The sequence below is a fragment of the Heterodontus francisci genome, chromosome 17 (assembly GCF_036365525.1).
Source record: "Heterodontus francisci isolate sHetFra1 chromosome 17, sHetFra1.hap1, whole genome shotgun sequence".
Taxonomy (NCBI): domain Eukaryota; kingdom Metazoa; phylum Chordata; class Chondrichthyes; order Heterodontiformes; family Heterodontidae; genus Heterodontus; species Heterodontus francisci.
Window position 1 is genome coordinate 35873085 of NC_090387.1, and position 21923 is coordinate 35895007.

Consider the following 21923-nt stretch of genomic DNA (forward strand, 5'->3'; position numbering starts at 1 on the left):
AGCCAACAATGAAATAATTTTCTTGGTAGGTTGAATGAGCATGCTACATATTTGTGAGCATGGTACGACATTGCATATATATTTGAGTCTGTTTAGGTCCTGTTCAACAAAGGTCTGCTGACTTTATTCCTGTGAAAATCACTAGTTTATTAGCTGCATAATTGATGAAAATGACACCTGAATGAATTGGAATTTGCTCATATTTCCTGGTATCTTCTTCATACATGGCATTTGACATCATTAGGAGCACTATCCATTTTACATTTTTATTTGTACAATTAGAATTAGTAGGATATTACAAAAAACGTTTGAACATCTAACTCAATGTACCACAATAATTAAATTGTGTTATTGTGAAATCTGTTTCTAATTGCATTGTGCTACAGATTGTTTTATTATTTCTTTTAATTTTAGATGATTTTAAACGGATGTTAAATGACAGTGTCGTAAGTGCAAGCCCACAATGTCTGCAAGTTTTGGTCACTTGGGCTCACCATCATGGCAGCAGCTGTGGGTCCCCACCAAATGTACAGAGTGTCTTATCTGCAGAGTATCGTGGAGTAGTTGGAGCTGTATGGGGGTGTCTGGAGGGACACAGTTACATCCTGGATGTGCATTCAAATCACAGCATTGCACTGAACGAGGGACAGTGCCCATACAACATAAATAACGATTCAAAGAAAGAGGAAATTGTGGGAAGCACATTATCTTTACCACTTCATAATGGAACAGGTACTGAAAATGGCGAGGGTGGTTCTATATCTAAGCTTCAACCAGTCCCAGTGTCGCTTCGGTCATCCGACCCTCAGCCTTGTATATACAGTGGAGTTACTTCACAGCCAGTAGATGTGGACAACTCAGAATGGCTGTTGAGCAAGGACATGTTTTTGCGTTTAGATCCTCATAGTACTGAGTGCTTTTGGGAAATAGTTCAGTTACAGGATGCCACCCGAGTATTAAATTCAAAAGGTAAGAAATATGTTTTAATGTTAAATAATTTTTATACTACACAATTGAAATTGAAGTTTTTATAACACAATGGGGTTCTTAGAAGCAAAAAGGTTGAAAACCCCTGATCTAGGTAACACTTCAGTGCAGACGGTGGGACTGCTGCACCTTTGAGGTGCTGGTTTTCAGACGAGGTGTTATTCTTGCTATGTAATAGGGAGGACAAATCAGCAGTGTTGTGAACATTCAGATTTCTTTTTAAATTGGAAATCTCACTTCTTATTTTGAGAAAGATGGAGATTCAGTTCAGAGTGTTCTACTACAGTATAATTTAAGACACCTCTTCTCTCAAACTATCAGAATAAAAATAAATCTGAATAGCAGAACAACTGAATAATGTGAAATGTTATGTCTTTCAATATTTCATTGAAAATTTCTAGTATAGGTTGCATTTAATGCATACATCTCATGTACTGTGATCATTGACCTTATTAGAGCCTTATTAAATATGGATACCATCGAAATGTCTCCCGAGACAAGGAGGCCAAAGAAGAAGAAGCGAAGAAATGGGTTTTTTATTGCTAGCACATTCCAGACAGACTCTGTTTTAGGATGACTAAGGAATAAGAAGACAGACTCTGATTTAGGATGACTAAGGAATAAGAAGTGATCTGTTATCATCTTGGGGAGTGCAAGGAACAAAGGTGCTAATAGAATCTTGTAAAATTGGGGTTATCAGGTCCACAGTACAGGCGAGGATTAGTGAACCCTTAAAAGGAGAGGACTAATTAGGGACAATCAGTATGGATTTATAAAGGGCAGGTTGTGCTAGACTTTTTTTGAGGACATCTGTGTAAAGATAAAGGGAGTATAGTGGATTACAGTTACATTTGGAAAGGGCAGCCAAAGGCAACCCAAAACTTACAAAGACGGTAACCCAAGAGTGCACAAGGTTTTTAAGTAGCAGGAGAAATTAAAAGTAAATGGAGCAGTGAAACAAATTTCGACAAGGGTACATTGACCTAAAATCTGGGAATGACGTACTTTGTAAATTTGTTGACTGTAGTTGGAAGCTTCTCTCTCTGGGTGCTTGTGAAACATTTGCTGCATGTTGAACTTTTAGAAATTTAGAATTGGGCTGGATTTCATGTTCGCGCTGTGGCTTCCGGCAGCCAATTATAATAATGGAGGCATGGGGCCCAGCCAATTACGTGATGGGGGTGGGATTTGAGGTGCCAAATGCAGCGTTAAATGACTTTGGAGCAGGTGCTGGCGCCATATTTCAAGCCCTGCTTTCATTGCTGCCTTTGAGTCCTTTGCTGTTTGCTGCAGAAACTGGTCCTGCAGTGACTCCTGGTCCTCCCAGTCCTTCTGTTAAGGAAAGCACAGTATTGCTCAGGCAAGACATCGGGTGGCCCCACGGTTCAGTGATGCTGCCCTTGAGATTCTCCTCCAGGCTGCAAGGGAAAGGCGGGAGGTCCTCTTCCGCAGCGATGGCAAGAAGAGGTCCTCCTACCTGACCAAGCAAGCCTGGATGGAGATCGCAGAATAGGTAAGCAGCCGTGGGGTCACCCCTGAACATGGGTCCAGTTCAGGAAGAGAGTCAACAACCTCATTCAGTCTGCCATGGTGAGTGCTGCATATCGTTCTCTTTTTTGAGGGATTGCATGTGGCTATGTGGGAGGCTGCACAACATTGGGAAGAAAGGCTGCACAAAGGTACTGGCAAAGGGGATTAGGCACCAACACATCCTGCCAGATGCATGGTGACATCTTGGACACAGGTTGCATTCTTTCACAGATCACCCCCATTGCCTCCCCTGAGAGTTGCGGTGGGGAGAGCCATATAGGAAAGCACCGTGGGGACGCGGGGCTGCCACTAGCACATCTGTCCTGTGAAGTATGACTATTTCCCTGTTTCCACTTGCAGGACAAGTGGGTCCATAATAACAGGGAGACCTCATGGATTGGCAGAGGTATTGCTGACATATGACCTCTCTCAGTAGCTGAGAGTAAAGCACGGGAGCTGGTGGGGACCCAGGGCGGACGCTGGGTCTGGAGTCTCCATGCAAGAGAGTGAGGATTGTCTTCCATCGACATCCAGCACACTTCTGGAGATTTTCATAACGCATGGATATCATGACAAGATCTGCAATGCATATGTTTGTGTTCTCTCATGCAGGTCGGCATCCGCAGGAGACTCAATCCAAAGGGGGACAGCAGTCAACCTCTGAGGATGAGCAGTCAGAGGATGCACCATCCCATGACTCTCCTGCAATTTCCACCTGCGCTGATACTTTCACTTCAGTGGGTTTGCAAAAGCATACCTCTGATCTGAGCTGGAGAACAGCTCTTGTGCTTCAAAAAACCTAAGTGATCATGAAAAGTAGTGAGGGATCAATATATTGCCAATATATTTCACCCTCAAACCAGGTAGTTGTCGGTCAGTCTGGGTGGTTAGATGTTAGTTTAACTTAACAATTTTTATACTGTATCCACTGTAATAACTAACAAGATCAAGGAAGCCACTTTAATGCTAATATGTGACTAAAGAAGTCATTTTGTATCCTGTATTAACTACGAAGTAGAAATCAGTCATGAAAAAATAATGAACCTTGATTGTTATAATTAATTGATCAATAATCATATTAGAGTGGGTTCTCATTTAAACTTCAAGTTTAATTACTATAAATCTCTGTGTCTATGTGAGAGTGCTGTTCAGCCAAGACTGTCCAAACAATGGAATTTTTTGAATCCCTGATAAAGGCACATGGGATAGTACATCATGGCTTTATAGAGTCTGTCTTAGCGAATAGAGAAGTTGTTCAAAATCGGATTAAGAGACAATGTGAAACAATTCCATTGTATTCCTGTCTGGGATACTGAAGCCAGGTGGCTGCTAGAGGAAGACCTGATTAAGAATCAATCAAATTTACCTAGCAACAGCTAGAGCCAATTATTAAATTAACAACAGCCTGACTCTGACATGGTGTGATTGCCATCCAGGGGTTAAAAACCAGGGTTCCCTAAGGTTTTGTTGCTAGCCAAATTCTGAAGACTCTCTAGACAAGAACCACATGTCAATCTCCGCAAGTGGGTTCGAGTCCGAGACGGAGACCTGAGAGAGTGAATCCTGACCTACGCTTCAATGGACTGCACAGCTGGCTGAAGCTGTAAAATCATTGTCCTAAGTTTGTTAAGTATACCTTTTTCCTTTAATAAACTTTCTAAAATTTACTATCCAAAGAATCCTGTTTTTGCCTCAATTGGTTAAGTCTTATACGAACAAAGTAGATTTATCAAGTCACTTATGAATTGCTGGCAAATTGGAGTGACTGAAATTAATCAAGAAATGAATAAAGTTACAGATTTTAAAAAATGACATAAATTGGCGACAATGACAGGACACGACAAAAAACTGGGCATTTGGTTAGTGAAAAGTGGATTAGTGTGTTCTGGAAGGGTGTGCATGCAATTTCATGGTGACTTAGACCAACGTCAAAATGTTATCCATTTCCTCTCAGTACGAAGAAAGGTTGGAGAAAATGTTCAACGCAGATGTTCAGACACTACAGGCAGTATGTTTGACGAAGGGAGATAAGGTCCTATTGGAGGGCATTATCACTTTCATTCAAGGGAAAGTTGATAGTAAGAATTGGAAGCCAGCGAAGGCAAGAGACCTTCTGGCATACAGCGCATACGTTTGTGCTACAAAGAATGATAATGTCATCCAAAATAAGGATTAAAGAGCTAATGCAGCTGCTAGAAAAAGAGAGACCAAAATTCCCAGATGTTAGAGGCCTTAAAGAAGCAAAGCAAATAAGATTTGCTCGGTTGGCAACTCCGGGTTCACGACCTGGAGAGAGATGCTGACAGGACTGCTGGAGCAGTCGTTGCTGAAGCACAACAGCTAAAGCAGGAACTTGCTGAGCGTAGACAAGAGAAAAAACCCTTAAGCTAGAGTTGGAAGACGAATGGGATGCCTTTAAGGAGTATGTCTATGATCGACACTCTGAGGAAGATCACTCCAAATGTCAGTTAAAGATATATGAGTGAGAAGCAAAGACAGGAAGGCAGCAAGCCCTTAGTCACTGCTGTTGCATGGGGAGGTATGGCCCCAGATGTGCAAATAGACCCAGAGGGGTGTGCAATCGACTGGGAATGGTCAGATCCTCCACCGTCGCTAGCTAGGATTGAAACAAGAGACCCCCCCACCCCATAGCACCATTGTATGTCACTGATGTTACTCCCGTAGTAATACATTCCCCTAAGGAAATGTTGAACTCAAGTAAAGGTCCTCTGTATTTCTGCTATAATTTGGGAGAATAATGGAGCAGAGTTGGAAGGAGAATGGCTAAGGGGAAAAGACATCAGCTAAAAAGCCCACAGCAAGATTTTAGAACTGCTGTGAGAAAATCTGCTTGTATTTGTGTATGCCTGTGTTCTGGTTTGCAGAACTTCAAATCTTGAACCCTTTGTCGTCTGGCTGTTGTTGAAAGCATAAGTTTATCACTGGTCCTATCTATGTATATCTTTGTGTGAAACAGTACGAATTCGATCATTGAGGCAATCAAAATATAAGAACAGAATTACACCAGCATCTTTAATTTAAAATGTGTTGCCCTTTTAAGGAGCTACTTTTGCAAAAACACTGGTTTGCGTAGTAAGAAATAAAACTTCAGCCTTGAAGCAGAAGTCTGACAGAAATCCAGTTTGAACTTTTCAAAAGACTGCTAGAAAAATCAAAGTAATGATACATATTACTATTTCTATCAAATGGGGTTAAATAGCAAACATCAGAAATTGAAATTTAGTTTAAGGGAGAAAGAAGGATAAATAGAGGAGACAGAGGATTCTGTCTCCGTTTTCTGCTGTAAAATGTTGACGGTTTTGTTTGACTGTGAAAGCTAACATTTTCTTTAGTTTTGTTTCTTGTTTAGTTTTATCACAGTTATTTGAAAAGATGCCTGAAGGACAACAGGAGAATGTTGTAATTTATCTTTTCTTCGAATATGTGCTATTTAGTTCATAAGTATTGGTTTGAATTAAATTGGGAGTATTCAGATTAACTAAACTGTTAAGGTGTGAAAACTAGAATTTCTTTCGTGGCCATGGTGACATTCTAGTTATTACGTCAATTTGTATGTGGGAGTCTTTAATTCCAGACAATAACACTTGCAATTCTAAAGCTTGGCAGTTTAAAATTTTAAATGTTCGATCATGTGAATTGGGAATTGATTCTGGTTAATTAATTATCCTGGTTGTATCAGAAGAAAAGTAAATTTTGAAAAAACTCTTACAAACGTTTGGGAACAATTGAATTCTATTCCAAAATGATGTCTTTTCCGATTTAATTGAATTTAAAGATTCTGTTAAAGTTTGCAAGGTCACAGTGATGTCTCTTTAAGAAACTGGTGTCCCCCAAATTCTCTTTGGTTTTAGAATAATGAAGGATGCAACAGAATGTTTTCTTTCAAAGTTGATATTGTTACTAATGATTTTTGTTGTTTTCAGTTCCCAAGGATTAAAATTTATAGAATGTTGGAGGAGAAAAGAAAGAAAAAATTAAAATAAAACAGTTTAAAATCGGGTTTGGTTCTTTTCCAATTGAGAAAACTTTTTCAGAAAAAAGTTACGTAAAGTGACGCAATTGCATCAGGAGTCAACAACGTGTCCGTGGTAAAAGTTTTGAGGTCTGTGACTGGCAATTTCAGGAATTGGCTTCTTCTTTCCAGACAAGTATGACTTTCAAAAATTCACACCTTTCAGTTTCAGTTTCACAGCTGACAGATGCTGGGAGGGGGAATAGCGCTTCCGAGCTCAGGACAAGTTTGGGTTTTTCTGGTAGGTTCAGATATTTTCTTTTAACAAGCCAGCCGAGAAACATGAACTTGTCCTGAGTTTGGAAGCCACTGTTCCCGCTCCTGTCAGTTGTGAAACTGAAACTGACGGCTGTGAATTTTTTTTTTCAAACTGACCAATCAGAAAGCTGCTTTGGGGAGAGTTCCCACTCTCTGCAACTGTCAGAGAGATGGGGGCGAAGAGGGCAAAAGAGTGAGCAGGGAGAGGGGGGAGAGAGAGAGTGAGGACAGAAGGGGAGGGGAGAGGGGGAGGAAGCGAAAGATAGAGGGACAGAGGGGAGAGAGGGGTGAGACAGCGAGGGGAAGAAAGTGGGTGGGGGGGCGAGAGAGAGAGAGGAGAAGAAGAGGGACATGGGGGAGAGAGAGAGAGGGGTGAGAGATGGACACCGAGAGGGGGTAGGGATTGACAGAGAGAGAGTGAGAGGGGAGAGAAAGATCAATATCACACCTGACAGTTGGACATCTATCTGGATTCTTTGCATCGCTACATCAAGTGTGCGGGCAGGCGTTGACTACTGGTGCAAGCAAAAACAATGCCAGGTATCTCACTAAATAAGAAGAAATGCTTTTTATATCGGACTGTGTTTTGATGGCATTAGGTTGACTATACACTTTATATACAGATTAATTGCCCCCGTGTCCACGGCTAAGTCAATAATTTTGTCAAGTGTCCGTGGTGCAACATGTAGGTGCCTATCCCCGAATTGCATGCATCTAAGAATGTTTTGCTCCATGCACACCCCTCCGCACTCTGCAGATAAGCAGAGCAATTAACCCTTTCAGCTGACAGTTTTTTTCATTTAATTCACCACACAACATTTGTATTGCTGAGTGTAAATTTATATATCAGACATTCTGAAGTTTTAAGTTTCTAAATTGGCAGATATGTTTGAACATATTAACCCATTGGGCTCCTAACCAAAGCTCCAATGGATTTTTTTGTTTTTTTTCGTTTCAAATAGGTAACAATGGATCCCAGTTCCACATGAATATTGATGATGCCATAAGAAACCCAGCAGTTTTGAAAATCTTTCAAGACAAAGTGCTGGAGAACAAGAGATAAACAAAATTTTAATTTATAAAAAAAGCTAATGAAAAAAGACACAAAAACACACACACACATACAGAGTCTGGGTGGTTTCTATGAATATAAAAAAAAAGTTTTTTGTGGGGGGGAAATAAATTGAATATTAAGAAAACCTATCAGCCCAACAACATTGTTATTTAATTTTGGGATAATTGAGATGTAAAAAGTCCAGCGTAATTTAGTAAGTTACTTTTGAGAAACTAAAACGTCATCTAAAGAACAAACAAAATGTGTTAATGCCTGGAATCAAATGGGTATTTTTGATTTCTGTTTTAAAGATATTATGAGAATGGACTGTAAAGTTTTCCAGGGCCCATGAATGAGAGAGAATGGTAGTTAATGGAATGCCCCACTTAGAATTGAAGATAGAGACAGGAAAAATAGCACCAAATGGAAATTGGAATAACCTGCCATGGATGTAATTCAATGGAATATATTAATCTGGTATTGATGTACATTCTAGTGAAAAGAAAGTGTAGCTGAGACCAGCAAGTTTACAGTTTTCTTTTGGAGATGCTTGTGTCCTTGCCCATGTTTTTTTTTGAAGAATGAGAATTTGGTATTCTACCCCAGGCATTAGGGCCATACGGGGAGATAAGCAAAGGTATTGAGATAGACAGCCCTCTTTTGATGAGATCACCTGAGAGTCAAGAATGTGTGGCATGATATTGGGATACCGATGTAAGAGTGCAGATGCAGAAACATTTGGTGAGAGTCACTGAAGAACGTGTCTCAGATATGTGCGACTACTTTACAAACAGCATGGTATGAAGTGGTTAATGTGGCTAGTAGAGTGAGACCACATTTTTAAATCATCAAGGCACTGACACATACTCCATAGAGAAACTGACTTCAAAATAAACAGGATGGAATTAAACACACTGGTAATGGTCAAAATGAGTAATATTAAAATAAAAGGGATAACAATTTGCATTGGGAAAATTAAGGGCTTGGGAATAGCAATACCTGGTAAGAACTACCTCCGCAAGTTGTATACAGGTAAAGGGAGAGCTGGAGAATCCTTTAAATTTATGATTTATTGATGATATATTAAACTGTAGCTTTAGAATCGCTTCTGCAAAAAGCTAAGGGATATTAATGGGTAAGGTAATCTGTAGGTGGGGACTACAAGTACAGGTTGACAGCGACCAAGACTCACATTTTACAGGAAACATTTTTACTCAAATGCAACAATTATTGTGAGTCACGCACAAATTACATATCAGTCATCATCCACAGTCTTCTGGGGTGATGGAAACGGGGAACAGAACTTTGAAAACAATGTGGAAAAAGTTGCGTACAGATCACCCCATTCAATAGGCTAATATGTTGCCACTATGCCTCATGGCTATAAGATCAACACCTCATAGAACAACAGGAATTTCTCCCTCTGAGGCAGTAACAGGGAGATTCATGAGAACTCCAAGCCATTTAACACTGACAGCAATGACTCAGAAACCATGCAGTTCTAAATGGTTGGAGCAGATGGTGGAACATACAGCCCTGGTAAATCAGTATGTGGCAAAGAACTTGGGAGTTTCGAAAAAGAGAATTAAGAAGTATTTTGACACAAAAGTAAGACATTATAAGTACCGGGTTAGATACTTAGTCATAATGCTTAACTACAGAAAAAAGGAAGATGTGTTTGATCCAAAATGGAAAAGGCCATTTCCTATTATAGACAAGTTAAATCCAGCTGTATACCTGGTACAGATTGAGAAGAGAGAAACGAGGAAATGAAAAAAGCCACTGATGGCAAACAGTAGTTAATGCAAACGAACACCCCTGGCTCAGAACTATCTTTGTATTGGTACAGTTGTCATTATTTTTATCATCTGCTCCTTGAGAGTACTCACTAGAAGGTTGCAAAAGCATACCTCTGATCTAAGATGGAGAACAGCTCTATACCTCAAAAGAATTAAGTGATCATGAAAAGTAGTGAGGGATCAATATATTGCCAATATATTTCACCCTCAAACTGGGGAGTTGTAGGTTGGCCTGGGTAGTTAGATTTTAGTTTAGCTTGACAATTTTTAGACTGTATCCACTATAATAACTAACAAGATCAAGGAAGCCATTTTAATACAAACGTGACAAAAGCCATTTTGTATCCTGTATTAACTATTAAGTAGTAACTCGTCATGAAAAAGTAATGAACCTTGATTGAGTTATAATTAATAAATCAGTTATCACAGCGGGTTTTCATTTATACTTTAAGTTTAATAACTATAAATCTCTGTGTCTGTGTGAGAAAGTGCAGTTGAGCCAAGACTGTCCAAACAATGGAATCTTTTGGATCCTTGATAAAAGGACATGGAATAGTACATCATGACCTTGCAGAATCTGTCTTCGCGAATAGAGAAGTTGTTCAAAATCAGATTAAGAGAGAGTGTGAAACAACTCCATTGTATTCTTGTCTGTGATACTGAGGCCAGGTGGCCGCTAGAGGAAGATGTGATTAAGAACTAATCAAATTTACCTAGCAACAGCTAGAGCCAATTATTAAATTAACAATAGCCTGACTCTGACATGATGAGATAGTCATCCAGGGGTTAAAAACCAGGGTTTCATATGGTTTTGTTGCTAGCCAAATTCTGAAGATTCTATAGACAAGTACCACATGTCAATCTCCGCAAGTGGGTTTGAGTCCGAGACACAGTCCTGATGGAGCGAATCCTGACCTACACTTCAATGGACTGCACAACCAGCTGAAGCTGCAAAAATCATTGTCCTAAGTTTGTTAAGTATACCTTTTTCCTTTAATAAACTTTCTAAAATTTACTATCCAGAGTCCTGTTTTTGCCTTACTTGGTTAAGTCCTGTACGAACAAAATTAGATTTATTAAGTCACTTACGAATTGCTGGCAAATTGGAGTGGCTGCAATTAATCAGGAAACAAATTAAGCTACAGATAACAAAATCAGATAACACCTCAGTGGGTTTGCGCTCTGCTTTAGACTCAGGGTCACAAGCTGATGAGAGTACCGCACATGTGCCCGTGCAGCTGGCTGAGGCTGAGAGTGGCGAGGGTGTGATAATTGGTGGATTTTGGGTGGCAAGGCCCATGCTAAGCCCTGGGCTGGTGACAAGACTCTGGTGTCAAGAGCACAGGGCATGCTAGAATTGCACAGAGGTAAGGCAACACCTGGCAGAGATGGCAGAGCCCAAGTGCAACTGTGAGCAGATGATGGAGGAGTCCATCCATGCCATGAGTGCTGCCATGTTTCAGGCATGTGAGCAAATGGCTTCCTCCATCAAGAGATTGGTGACTCTTATGGAGAGCCAGATCCCACAGATGCATACAGACCTGCACACCATTGCCTTGGCCGGGAGCTCAATTCGGCAGTGGTAAGGCAAGAGAAGGGCAAGGTGAATGGATCGTCTCTAGCTCCTTGGCTTTTCCTGTTGAGCAGGGAGGTTCAAGTGAGCCTTGAAAGAGAGGAGAGGCTGACCTCCACATCTGGGGGCTCCCCTCAGGGCACTCTGAGTGTGGACAGCGGCTCCTCAGCCCCTCTTGCCATTGAGCCCAGCTCCAGTAACCGCGATGCCCAAGGAGAGTCCTGCCCTGTGCAGGAAACCCTCAGGCAGCCAGAGGACGGCCACCAAAGTCATCCCAGGCCAAGGGGCAACTTGATCAGCAGCCTTCCTGTAGCCCAGCTGCTAGTGCAGGGGTAATACCGCATAGAAGCACTTGAAAACCAGTATAAAAAAAACACATAGACACACTTGGGGTTTCATGGGTGCTTGCAATTTTCCATTTGTATTCTGCTGTAAGGTTTGTTCATTTTTGAAGAAAACATTCATTGTGGAAAATGTTTATTCCTTCATGCCTTAATTATGAGATGCTGACTTCACCCTTCTGCCATAGTGGACTGGTAGTCTATTCTTGGCCCCCCCTTTGGTAAGCGTCTCTGATGTACCAGAGCACATGTGTGATCTGGGCACCATGCATAGAATCCTAACAGAAAGGAAGAGACAGACTGAATGCTTTAAGGTAAGTTTCTATTGCTTTAACTCTGAGAGGCAAGCATGGTGGCTGGAAGCAGTTATGTGTGAGACTGTCTCTTGCCTCCTGGACTTCCCTCGGGGTGGCGCTGTATCACGCTACGGGGGTCCACAAAGACAGGATGGATGAGACCCATGCCAGGTGATCTGTAGGCCTCCAGAGCATTTTCCTTGCAGAGACAATGTTGCCCTGGCATCTTTGCCTTTGCTACTCCTCTCGGCTAATGCACTGATAGTCCTCAGTGGCCACCCTTACTGACAGCCAACCCTTTCACCCAGTTGTATGACCACCTTTGCTGACCGTCCGACACCATGATCACCCGTGCTGACCACCCGAGACCAAGATCACCCGTGCAGAGCGCACAGCACTGGCAGCCAACAATGGCCTCCACTCCCCCCTCTTCCCATATTCAGTACTGTTCATGGCTGCCTTCCTGTCAAATCATCTGTGCTAAAATGGTCGAAGTGAATTGTCTCAAGAATGGCTTTGTACATCATATCTTGTAAGAAAGTACCTGAGAGAATACACATCTTTAATTTTGATATCAGTTTCTTAAATACAACTAGGTGCTACTGGCTGCAGGAATCATAGTATTATAGTACCTTGTTTGAACATTGTGGCCTTGCCTCGGTACTGCCAGCTTTCAACAGCTGGGGATCCAAAGGCACGTGAGGCTGCCCCCCCCCCCCCCCCATTGAATCACAATAAATTGCGTGCAAACATATTAAAACTAACTGTTCAGCAATTCAAATGGCAGTCTTGTCGTGTCGGAGCGGCAACACTGCCTAGGTGCTTTCCCGCCGCTGACCAAATCCAAATGGCCCCCACGCCTCCATTCCTACTCCAAGCAGGCTCACTAAATTCAGTCCATTATTGCTGAACAAATGTCAACCTCTGCAAAGATAAGCTTCCTTTTAGAAGTGAAGAGATCCCCTCAAAAGTATAAAGCTGCATTGGTAGAATATTCAGAAATGTAAACAGGAATTTCTTTTAATTGCCCGATATTGTAATGTTATCCCTGTCAAATCATCTGTGCTAAAATGGTAGAAGTGAATTGTCTCAAGAATGGCTTTGTACATCATCATATCTTGTAAGAAAGTACCTGAGAGAATACACATCTTTAATTTTGATATCAGTTTCTTAAATACAACTAGGTGCTACTGGCTGCAGGAATCACAGTATTATAGTACCTTGTTTGAACATTGTGGCCTAGGAAGTACAGTAAGACATCTACCTGTTTTAAATATGAATAGGCCTCAAGATAGCTGCTGTGATTTCTAGAAATCACAACATGTAGAGAAAGTATTACTAAGTTTAACATTGTAATTAAAGAAGAGGGAGAAGACGTTGCCTTGTTGGTTCTTGATTGCTCCATTACAAAATTCATATCTGGGAAATGTTTTGTGCTGATTTAATACTGTTCTATGGTCATTGACTACCTTTCCTATCACTGTAATTTTTTTTCATCTCCCATGGAGTAGATCGTATTAACTGCAACAAAGCATCATGTTCCATTATGGATGATGTTGCAGATGGGTTAGAGTCCAGCGATCTCTCTAACAGGTAGGTCTTCATTACAGTTAGTGCTATCTGTTAATATTTATGGTAGATCAATGTTTAATTGAAATATTTCAAGCAAGCCCTCAGATTTAACTTTGATTTGTTGCAATTGGGCACAAACTCCAGAAATGTTGTGATTTAGTGTGCTGAGATTGCTAGAATTTGGACAATTTTTGATTGATTAACATAATTGTGTATAAATTGCACTTTTTCATTAATGTTTCAAAGTTTTGCATTTAAGACATTGTATAAATTGCAGTGCTCTGACAATTCAAGCCTAAAAATCGGACTCAAATTAGAGCTCTTAAGTCACCCAATATGGTATACCAGTATTACCATAATGGAGCAAATTCTATACAATTGATTAAAATCTGATAGGTGCTATGATTGTGCTTATTTTCCTTATTACTTTAATACAACTGTGGTTTGATTTCAAATGCTTTAATTTCATTTTGTCCCATTTTATGTCCTCATACTCTTTTTGTTTATACTGTACCATTCCTGTTCTCTGACTTCAGAAACCTCAAACTGCTGCACTTTAAAAACTTGTTTGATTTTCTGTACCTTGGCCTTCCTCCCCATTGCTTATAGCCGTTCTCTTTCGTTCACGTAATTTCGATAATTAGAGCTGCCCTATTCTGCAACCCAGTAAATTGAGCAATGATCAGAAGGCTGCAAGTTCCAGTGATAAGGCTGCTTGCTGTCTGAAATAGTTTGGATCAAAGGGCCGAATGGCCTACTCCTGTTGCTATTTTTCTTTGTTTCTATGTTGATAGACAGGTTCTCATTTTGGGCAACCAGTTGAAACAGCATGTGGAAGTGAGGCCATACACTAAACATTGAGGGGAGTGTGGCACATTGCATTGTTATCTTTCCTTTATCCTGTCAACTATACTATTTCAGTGGCGATAGCAAATCTTACTAATTTTGTTTTTATAGGTATTTGTCAAGTGAAGATGATGGGGAAGAAAAAGCTAAGAATGGCTCTTCAGATGAGTCTTTTCAGCCATATTGGGAGAAGTGAGTCCTAGCGAACCTAGCACATTTCACTGAGCTCTATCTTTTACTGGAACAAACTAGCTTCAGTTTGAACATAGCAGCTCTGAGATAGTATTTCTCTATGGATTATTGTAGTTATACTTGATTATAACTGATAATTTGGGCCAAAGTGTTTTTAACCTGTTCAAACAATTTCTCAATATTCCAATAGTTTTGATATAGCCATCAACTTGGCCATTAGTTTTATTTAGCTAATCTTAAAAAAGCTGTATTTATCATTGATTTACTGGGTCATTACAGTATAATTTTCCAATTCAGCTGTCCTTGCCTTCCATAATGGTTCTGGCTCTCAGTAATTGCAATAATTAGTGTAGATGTCACCATTTCAAATATTGCCTAGAAGGTGGAGTCTTGCTGCAGGAGGGTAGGAACACACTGAGCCCACTCATAAAAATGGTGACAATCTGCTCATAAATAATAAATGTTTTATTTGGCATATTGTTGATTGAATTACAATATTGCGATTCTACCATGTAAAATCCTAAATTAAGGAAAATAGTTTCTTCAAAAGTTAAATCTGTGATACCATATGGAGCAATGCTAAAAAGTTACATTATAGAAGTATAATAATTTCTGGATTTATTTTCCTATAGCTTACATCTTTTGTAATTTGGTTAAGTCTATATTAAAGTGAAATTCAATCTTTAAATGTGTTAGAGCTTATAGTTTTTATGTCCTGATGTTTAAACAGCATAAGAATATTTTAAAATTGGAAAAGGTCAGTAGGGTCAACAGAACGCATTCTTTGGACTGTACTGGAGCAGGTGATAGATTTTCTTCAGAAGCTGACAAATGAAACTACAAATACTGTATTACATAACTAGTCTTTGTAAGAAACTGAAGTTGGCAATAATATCAATTGGGCTAAGATTTTTTAAGCATTTCCACTCCTGTAACAGATTTTCCATTAATTTTTGCCACAGGCAGTATAAATTGAATATGCTTATCAAAACAAGATGCTGAATGTTTGTGACTGAGCCTTGCTACCTTCAAAGTATAAATTGAAGGTGCAACATCATGGTCGGTCCTTGTCAACAGTTACTGACTTGATTTTCTCATGCGCTGAAGATAACACTTCACTGATCATTTCTGACACCATGCAACTTTCAGATTTAGAGTTGAAGACTTTGTTTTATGTAAAAATGCAGATGTTACACAAATGACAGTGTTTATAGCATCAGCTTTTTGTTCGATTTAAAACATTTTCTAGCTCAGTTTGGAATAGTTAAAAAGAAACTGTTAGGTTGCTGAATTAGATGGTTGTTTCTTTTCAGTAAGGTACCGAATAAGAAATACGACTATAAGGATGTGCAGAAAACGCCTGGACAAAAGCGTGGACGAAAACCAAAGTCAAATTCTGAAAGGTACTAATGGTAATTCTTCTGGAGACTGAAGGCGGCTAAACGATTTTCTATTTCAATACTGGGTACATGTTCTATGTGAATATCTAGTTTGTAGGTACCAAAAGCACATGTCTTATGGTGCAACTTGAAAGACACTTTTGTAATTTGGTTGGGCTGTGGTTTGATTAGGCTAGAAGTTGATTTGTTTCAAGTAATTTATAGCGTTCAATAAAATTGTATTAATTCTCTTCAAGGTTTTAGTTTTTTTAGTCTGTTACAGTAACATGAATGTAGAGTTAATAATTCTGAAACATGCTTTGAGGTTGTTCATTGTTGAGTCATATGCTATAAATATTTATCTTCAAACTATCTAGTTTTCTGTCTTTTGGGGTTTACCCCCATTTTCCTACTGCTTGGTTAATTACAGGATCGTGTATTGATGAAGAAAATAAGAAAAATCAAGAAAGAGGCTTCAAATATTTGCTAAACTCCGGTTTGTAATACTTGCAGCCAATATAAACAGAAAGCTAACTAATAGTTTCAGGATTATTTCAGTATAATGCTTACCTGATAAAAAAAATTATTCATTATATAGCATGAAATAAAAGCTACTGAAACAAAAATGTGGTAAAGACCCCAAGTCAATTCTGACCGCTGTTGGTAATTATTTGGAATACAAGAGATGTAGACATTATTTAATATGGTTATTAGATACATAATTTGTGTGACACTTGATGATTTTCAGAGAAGATTTTCCCACTATGTATCGATGTCAATACAAGGGCTGCTGCGCTGTTTACCGAGGAGCTGATGGACTGAAGGTAAAATTATGCCCAAGACTAATTGGTCAGTGCAGATTTTAAAACCTCAGGCTTTTTGAGTGTCAACTTTGCTCACTTGGTGGCATACTGCAGTTTTAAGCTAGGATCTGAACACTCCAGTGCAGTACTTAATCCAGTGTTTAAAAACAATCATTTAATGAATTTGAAAATCCATACTGGCCAGCATGATTTATAATATGAGGTCCTGGACCCCTCAGTTCAACAACTTCTCACAGACTAAATGTGCTGTGGGACTAGAGTACTACTGGTACTAAATGTAAGAACTGTAAAAGAGCATTGTTTTATCTTTAATTAGTAATTATTAATTTGAAGTTAAAGTAGGTTTTAATTTTTGTTTGTGAAACTACCCCTTTTGTAAGAAAGTGGACTTCATGGAACATTTTTTAAATTAAAAATCGGTGTATTGATGCACGCGCAGATCAAAAAAATTCTTTCCCTTTCAGTTTAAAACAATATTTTAATAGGATAAGGAGAGAAATTACAGGCCAGTTTTAGAGGGAACTCTACCCCAAAGTAGTCAGGTTCAGAACCATTGTGAGTGCATTGTTGGAGATAACACTACTAAAAGTACTTTAGAAAGAGAAAAAAGACATATTTATATAGCACTTTTCACGACCACTGGACATCTCAAAGCACTTTACAGCCAATGAAGTACTTTTGAAGTGTAGTCACTGTTGTAATGTAGGAAATGTGGCAGCCAATTTACACACAGCAAACTCCCACAAACAGCAGTGTGATAATGATCAGATAATTTGTTAATGTGATGTTGATTGAGGGATAAATATTGGTCAGGGCACCAGGGATAACATCCCTGCTCTTCTTCATAATAGTGCCATGGGACCTTTTATATCAACCTAAGCAGTCAGATGGCAGCTTGGTTTAAAGTTTTATCCGATAGACAGCACCTCCAACAGCCTTGAGTGGGATTTGAACCTGGAACTTTGTGACTCAGAGGCAAGAATGCTATCCACTGAGCCACAGTTGACACACAAAGAATTGAATTTACAGTTCACTCTACATGTTCCTCTTGAGCCTGATGGATCACAAGAACAAACTGTAAACTAAGAAATCATGCTGTAGTTCATTGTTCTCTACATTTCATGAGCATTGTGCTTTCAAAATAGATTGTTCTTCTGGGCCAGGAGAGACAGAATTCAGAGGGGGTGTTTATCCTTGCTGGAAAAAGTCTTCAAAGCAGAACTCAATGGATCATACTGATTCGTCAAGACTCTTGGCTCATTTACGTGGGAATTGCTGGGAGCAAGAATGACTAAGCACATTGCGACATGTAACCTAGCAGATGTTGCTGTTCTAGCCATCTTGGCTTTTATGATCTCCTCTGGTCTTTTCCATAAATGAATCTTTAACAGAATTTGCATAGTACAAATCTTAGTTAAGTAGCAACTGATGGGAAGTTTTCCTGTAACATATGCAAATATTACAGTGAGGACTTTGCATAAACAGTCTTTCTACTTGCTAAACTAGGGCAACAACAGCAACTTATATTTATATAGTGCCTTTAACATAATGAAACATCCTAGGGCACTTCACAGATGCATTATAAAACAAAATATGACACCGAGCAACATAAGGAGATATTAGATCAGATGACCAAAAGCTTGGTTGAAGAGGTAGGTTTTAAGGAGTGTCTTAAAGGAGGAAGCTGAAGTTTGGTATGTCAGAGTTACTCAGCCATACAGAAACAATGCAAATGGCACTGTCTGATATCAGGTATAGGAAAGGTCCCTTAATGACTTGTTGCAAATATGCGTGTTTGATGTTATGAAATCAATTGCGCACCTTTGCTGACATCGTGTCATTACTCCATATGTGAAAAATATCATTAGTAGAATAAACCCCACTAGTCCTTCTACAGATTGTACTCTCACTTTTTTCATGTAACAGAAATAGAGAATAAATATATAATTAATTTACCAAGTCTCTAGGCCCTTCAGTCAAAATCAGCAATATTTTATTTATTACTGCATTTTAAACTTGGTGCTTTTAGGTCTTTTGGCCAAAGATATCTATTTGACACAAGATTTTTTTTTAAATCTCCTGTATGGTATTTGGTCTGTAATTCCTCATTATTCACAGATGAAAAGAAAATGATTTTCATTTACATAACACTTTGTTATATAGGCAAACCTAGCAATCATTTATTGAACAGTAAAATTCTGGAATCATTTTTTAGTGGCATCATTGTTAGTAACTGCTTAAATTAATATTCTTGCAGAAGGATTTATGGTGAAGGTATTAATATTAAAGCAGAAATGCATGACGACCACCCTAATGTCATATGATGTAATAACATATGCCTATCCTCTTTGATCATATCCACAACATATTTGGCTCAAAGATAGCAGCAAAACAGTATGTTGAATTTAATAAGCGAGACACGAACGGCTGAATTGCTTTTACTGTCATGGGCATATTCCAAACCTATGACCGATGGATGAAACATTAACCTAATTAAGAGTCCCAAATTTCTAACAAGTAAACCAATGTTTGTTTTTAGAAACATATAAAGGAACATCATGAAGAGGTGCGTGAGCGACCTTGTCCCCATCCAGGATGTAACAAGGTGTTTCTGATCGATCGCTATCTGCAGCGCCATGTAAAACTCATTCACACAGGTAAGTAAGTGACCTATCAACGATAGGAAATATAGTGGCAATATAATCCAAAAGCTTATATAATGCTATCATACCTCAGTCACTAGTGAATGTTCTGCGATCTGGAGGGTATTCCAGGAAAGTCAAAATGTTTTCTTTGCTGTTGCATATATTAGTGGGCTAGAAACCGGTTAAAAACTGTCCATTTAAATGCCAGCTGAGCCTCTGGTTGGGTCTAGTACCACGTTCAACAGATTATTGATGCACTGTAGTTAAAATGAGTTTGTTACTATCCATATGTTAAAGCTTATACAATAGAAATTCCACAGGGGTTGTCTCGATCTCCCGGTGCAATTTTGGGGGAAGATTGTCAGAACTGCTAGAGAAATGATTGCTTCTGCTTACAGTGGAAATTCCAGGTGCATGTAGTCTTTTAGCTGTGAGTTGAAACTATCTTCTTGAGTGTCTTTATGTTACCATCATAAATGTGAGAATCTTACACTGCATATGTTGGGAGAGTTAACCAACTTATACTGTAGTTTCATTTTTCTTGTATTTCTACACATAAACTTGGAAAATGATTCAATAACAGAAATAGGTATAAACTAGTAAAAGGGCTGTCAGCAGATGATCTTCACACAGAGTGATCAGTACCCAAAAGGATCTTCTGAGTTGGGTAGTGGAGGCAACTCTGAAGTCAAGAGGCAGTTGATAATGTGAAGGGGAAATTGTAGGTTTCTATGGCTGGGTTGATTAAATGGGCCAAATGGCCTCCTTAATCACATCCCTCATCTGTGAAATAAAGATAGATGAGATCAATTCCACAAGTATGGCATCTCACCTATTACTCCACTCTACAATGTCTCTCCAATCTTTGAAAGGACTTGAAATGTTTCCTGCATTAAAGATGTTGTATAAATACAAGTCAATACATATGATACATGATCTTAAATGCATAGAATAAGCCCACTTCCATTGTACAGCTATTGTGGAAATTGAAGTCAATTGATGAAGTGTTCTGATATCTTTAAATATTGGTACATTTTGCATCTTCCTTTTTATTTTTACGAAATTAAGCATTCACCTGAGAACTTTGCTTGTTACATTCTGTTATGGTATCAAATCTATACTAAGAACGTGTTTTTTTACTTTGCAGAAGAAAGAAACTACATTTGTGATGAATGTGGACAAACTTTCAAACAGAAGAAGCACCTATCAGTTCACCAAATGCGACATTCTGGAGCAAAACCTCTACAGTAAATAACCAGTGAAATTCAGAATGTTAAACTTGAGTTTTATTTTTCTTGTCTTTTTACACATAAACTTGGAAAATAATTAGATAACAAGACAAGGCAAAAACTGGTAAAAGGGCAAGTTCAAGACTGATGTCAGCAAATCAATACCTGAAAGGATGATCTTGGGTAGAGGAGACAAGATTATACTTGTTAGAGTAGATGTTAAAATGTTAATATTGTGCTGATATTTTGGTGGGATAGATTTTGTAAACTCAGTAGGTGACGTTGCAGCAAAGAAAATGTTAGGTAATCCATCTCCCACTGCATTGAACAATGAATGTAATCCATCAGAAAGCATAAGGAACATAAAAATTTCAATACTTTAAGCAAGAGAGAATCACTGATTTTTCCCACTTGCCTCTTCCCACCCATGAATTTGCCATTGATGGTTCATTAACACTTGTTATTTGCACAAATGACCATTCTTTTGGGGAGTCTGGAGAACAGAAACTACTTATATTCATGGGAAACATTTCTAAGACCCAGCTCCATTTGGTAGGGCCTGCATATAGTAGATGTCTTTTTGAAAACTTGAAGGCAATTCCCCCATTTACAAATTTGTCAGTTACTGAAATTAAATTTTGCCATGCCACAGAAAATTTTGCCTTTCTCTCATGTTCTATGTATCACAACAGCGAGTGAGAGGAATTGGGGAAGGAGGCTGAAAAGGTGGTAAAAAGATTTTGAAAGCAGAAAGGGAGGAGATAAGGTGGAAAGATTTAGGAAAGGGGTTCTAGACAGCAGGAGCATAGAAGATGGAGAACAATGAGTAAACCAGTTTCAGAGGAACTAAGGGTGAACATTGATATATAACTGAAGAAGGTAACTGATGTGGTGAGACTACAGAGTTTAAGGTAAAGACAAGGATTTTGAAACTAATAGGAAGGGCACTGAGCAGTGAGTACTGGGCTACACGAGGGGCTTGGAGCAGATAACGTTGTGGTTAGTAGCATTTTGAATGAGTTGCATTTGATGGAACAGTGTTATCTCATAGAAATTGCTGACCAACCACAGTAGCTACAGTGATACCATTGTAGCCACATGCACTAATTCGTTAGAGTAGATTATTTATATTGTGTAGATTTAGCTCAAAATACCCACCACCATTCAGTTACCAAGGAAGTAAACCATTCAACGATCAAAAAACACTAACACACTGCTTTTCATCTTACTATTTTACTAAAAGTTGCACAAAAATATTGAAGTATATGCAGTGAGGAGTATATGCCCAACTAATCAGACATGCAATTAGCCAGATTTGGATTCACAGTTGGCCAGATGTAGCAAGTGGTTGACAGATTGGACAAG

General features: G+C 39.0%; 1 protein-coding gene across 3 annotated transcripts in view; it reads left to right on the top strand.

The window, feature by feature from the left end:
• znf276 (zinc finger protein 276) overlaps positions 1-21923 on the top strand; it is a 68570-nt gene that overhangs the window by 41777 nt on the left and 4870 nt on the right. For 2 of the 3 annotated variants that reach the window (XM_068049270.1, XM_068049271.1), the window contains 7 exons: positions 415-969; positions 13383-13464; positions 14401-14481; positions 15795-15884; positions 16609-16684; positions 19224-19341; positions 20477-20576. In XM_068049270.1, the coding sequence (XP_067905371.1) occupies positions 415-969; positions 13383-13464; positions 14401-14481; positions 15795-15884; positions 16609-16684; positions 19224-19341; positions 20477-20576 (1102 nt within the window). The other variant, XM_068049272.1, reaches the window with a different exon arrangement.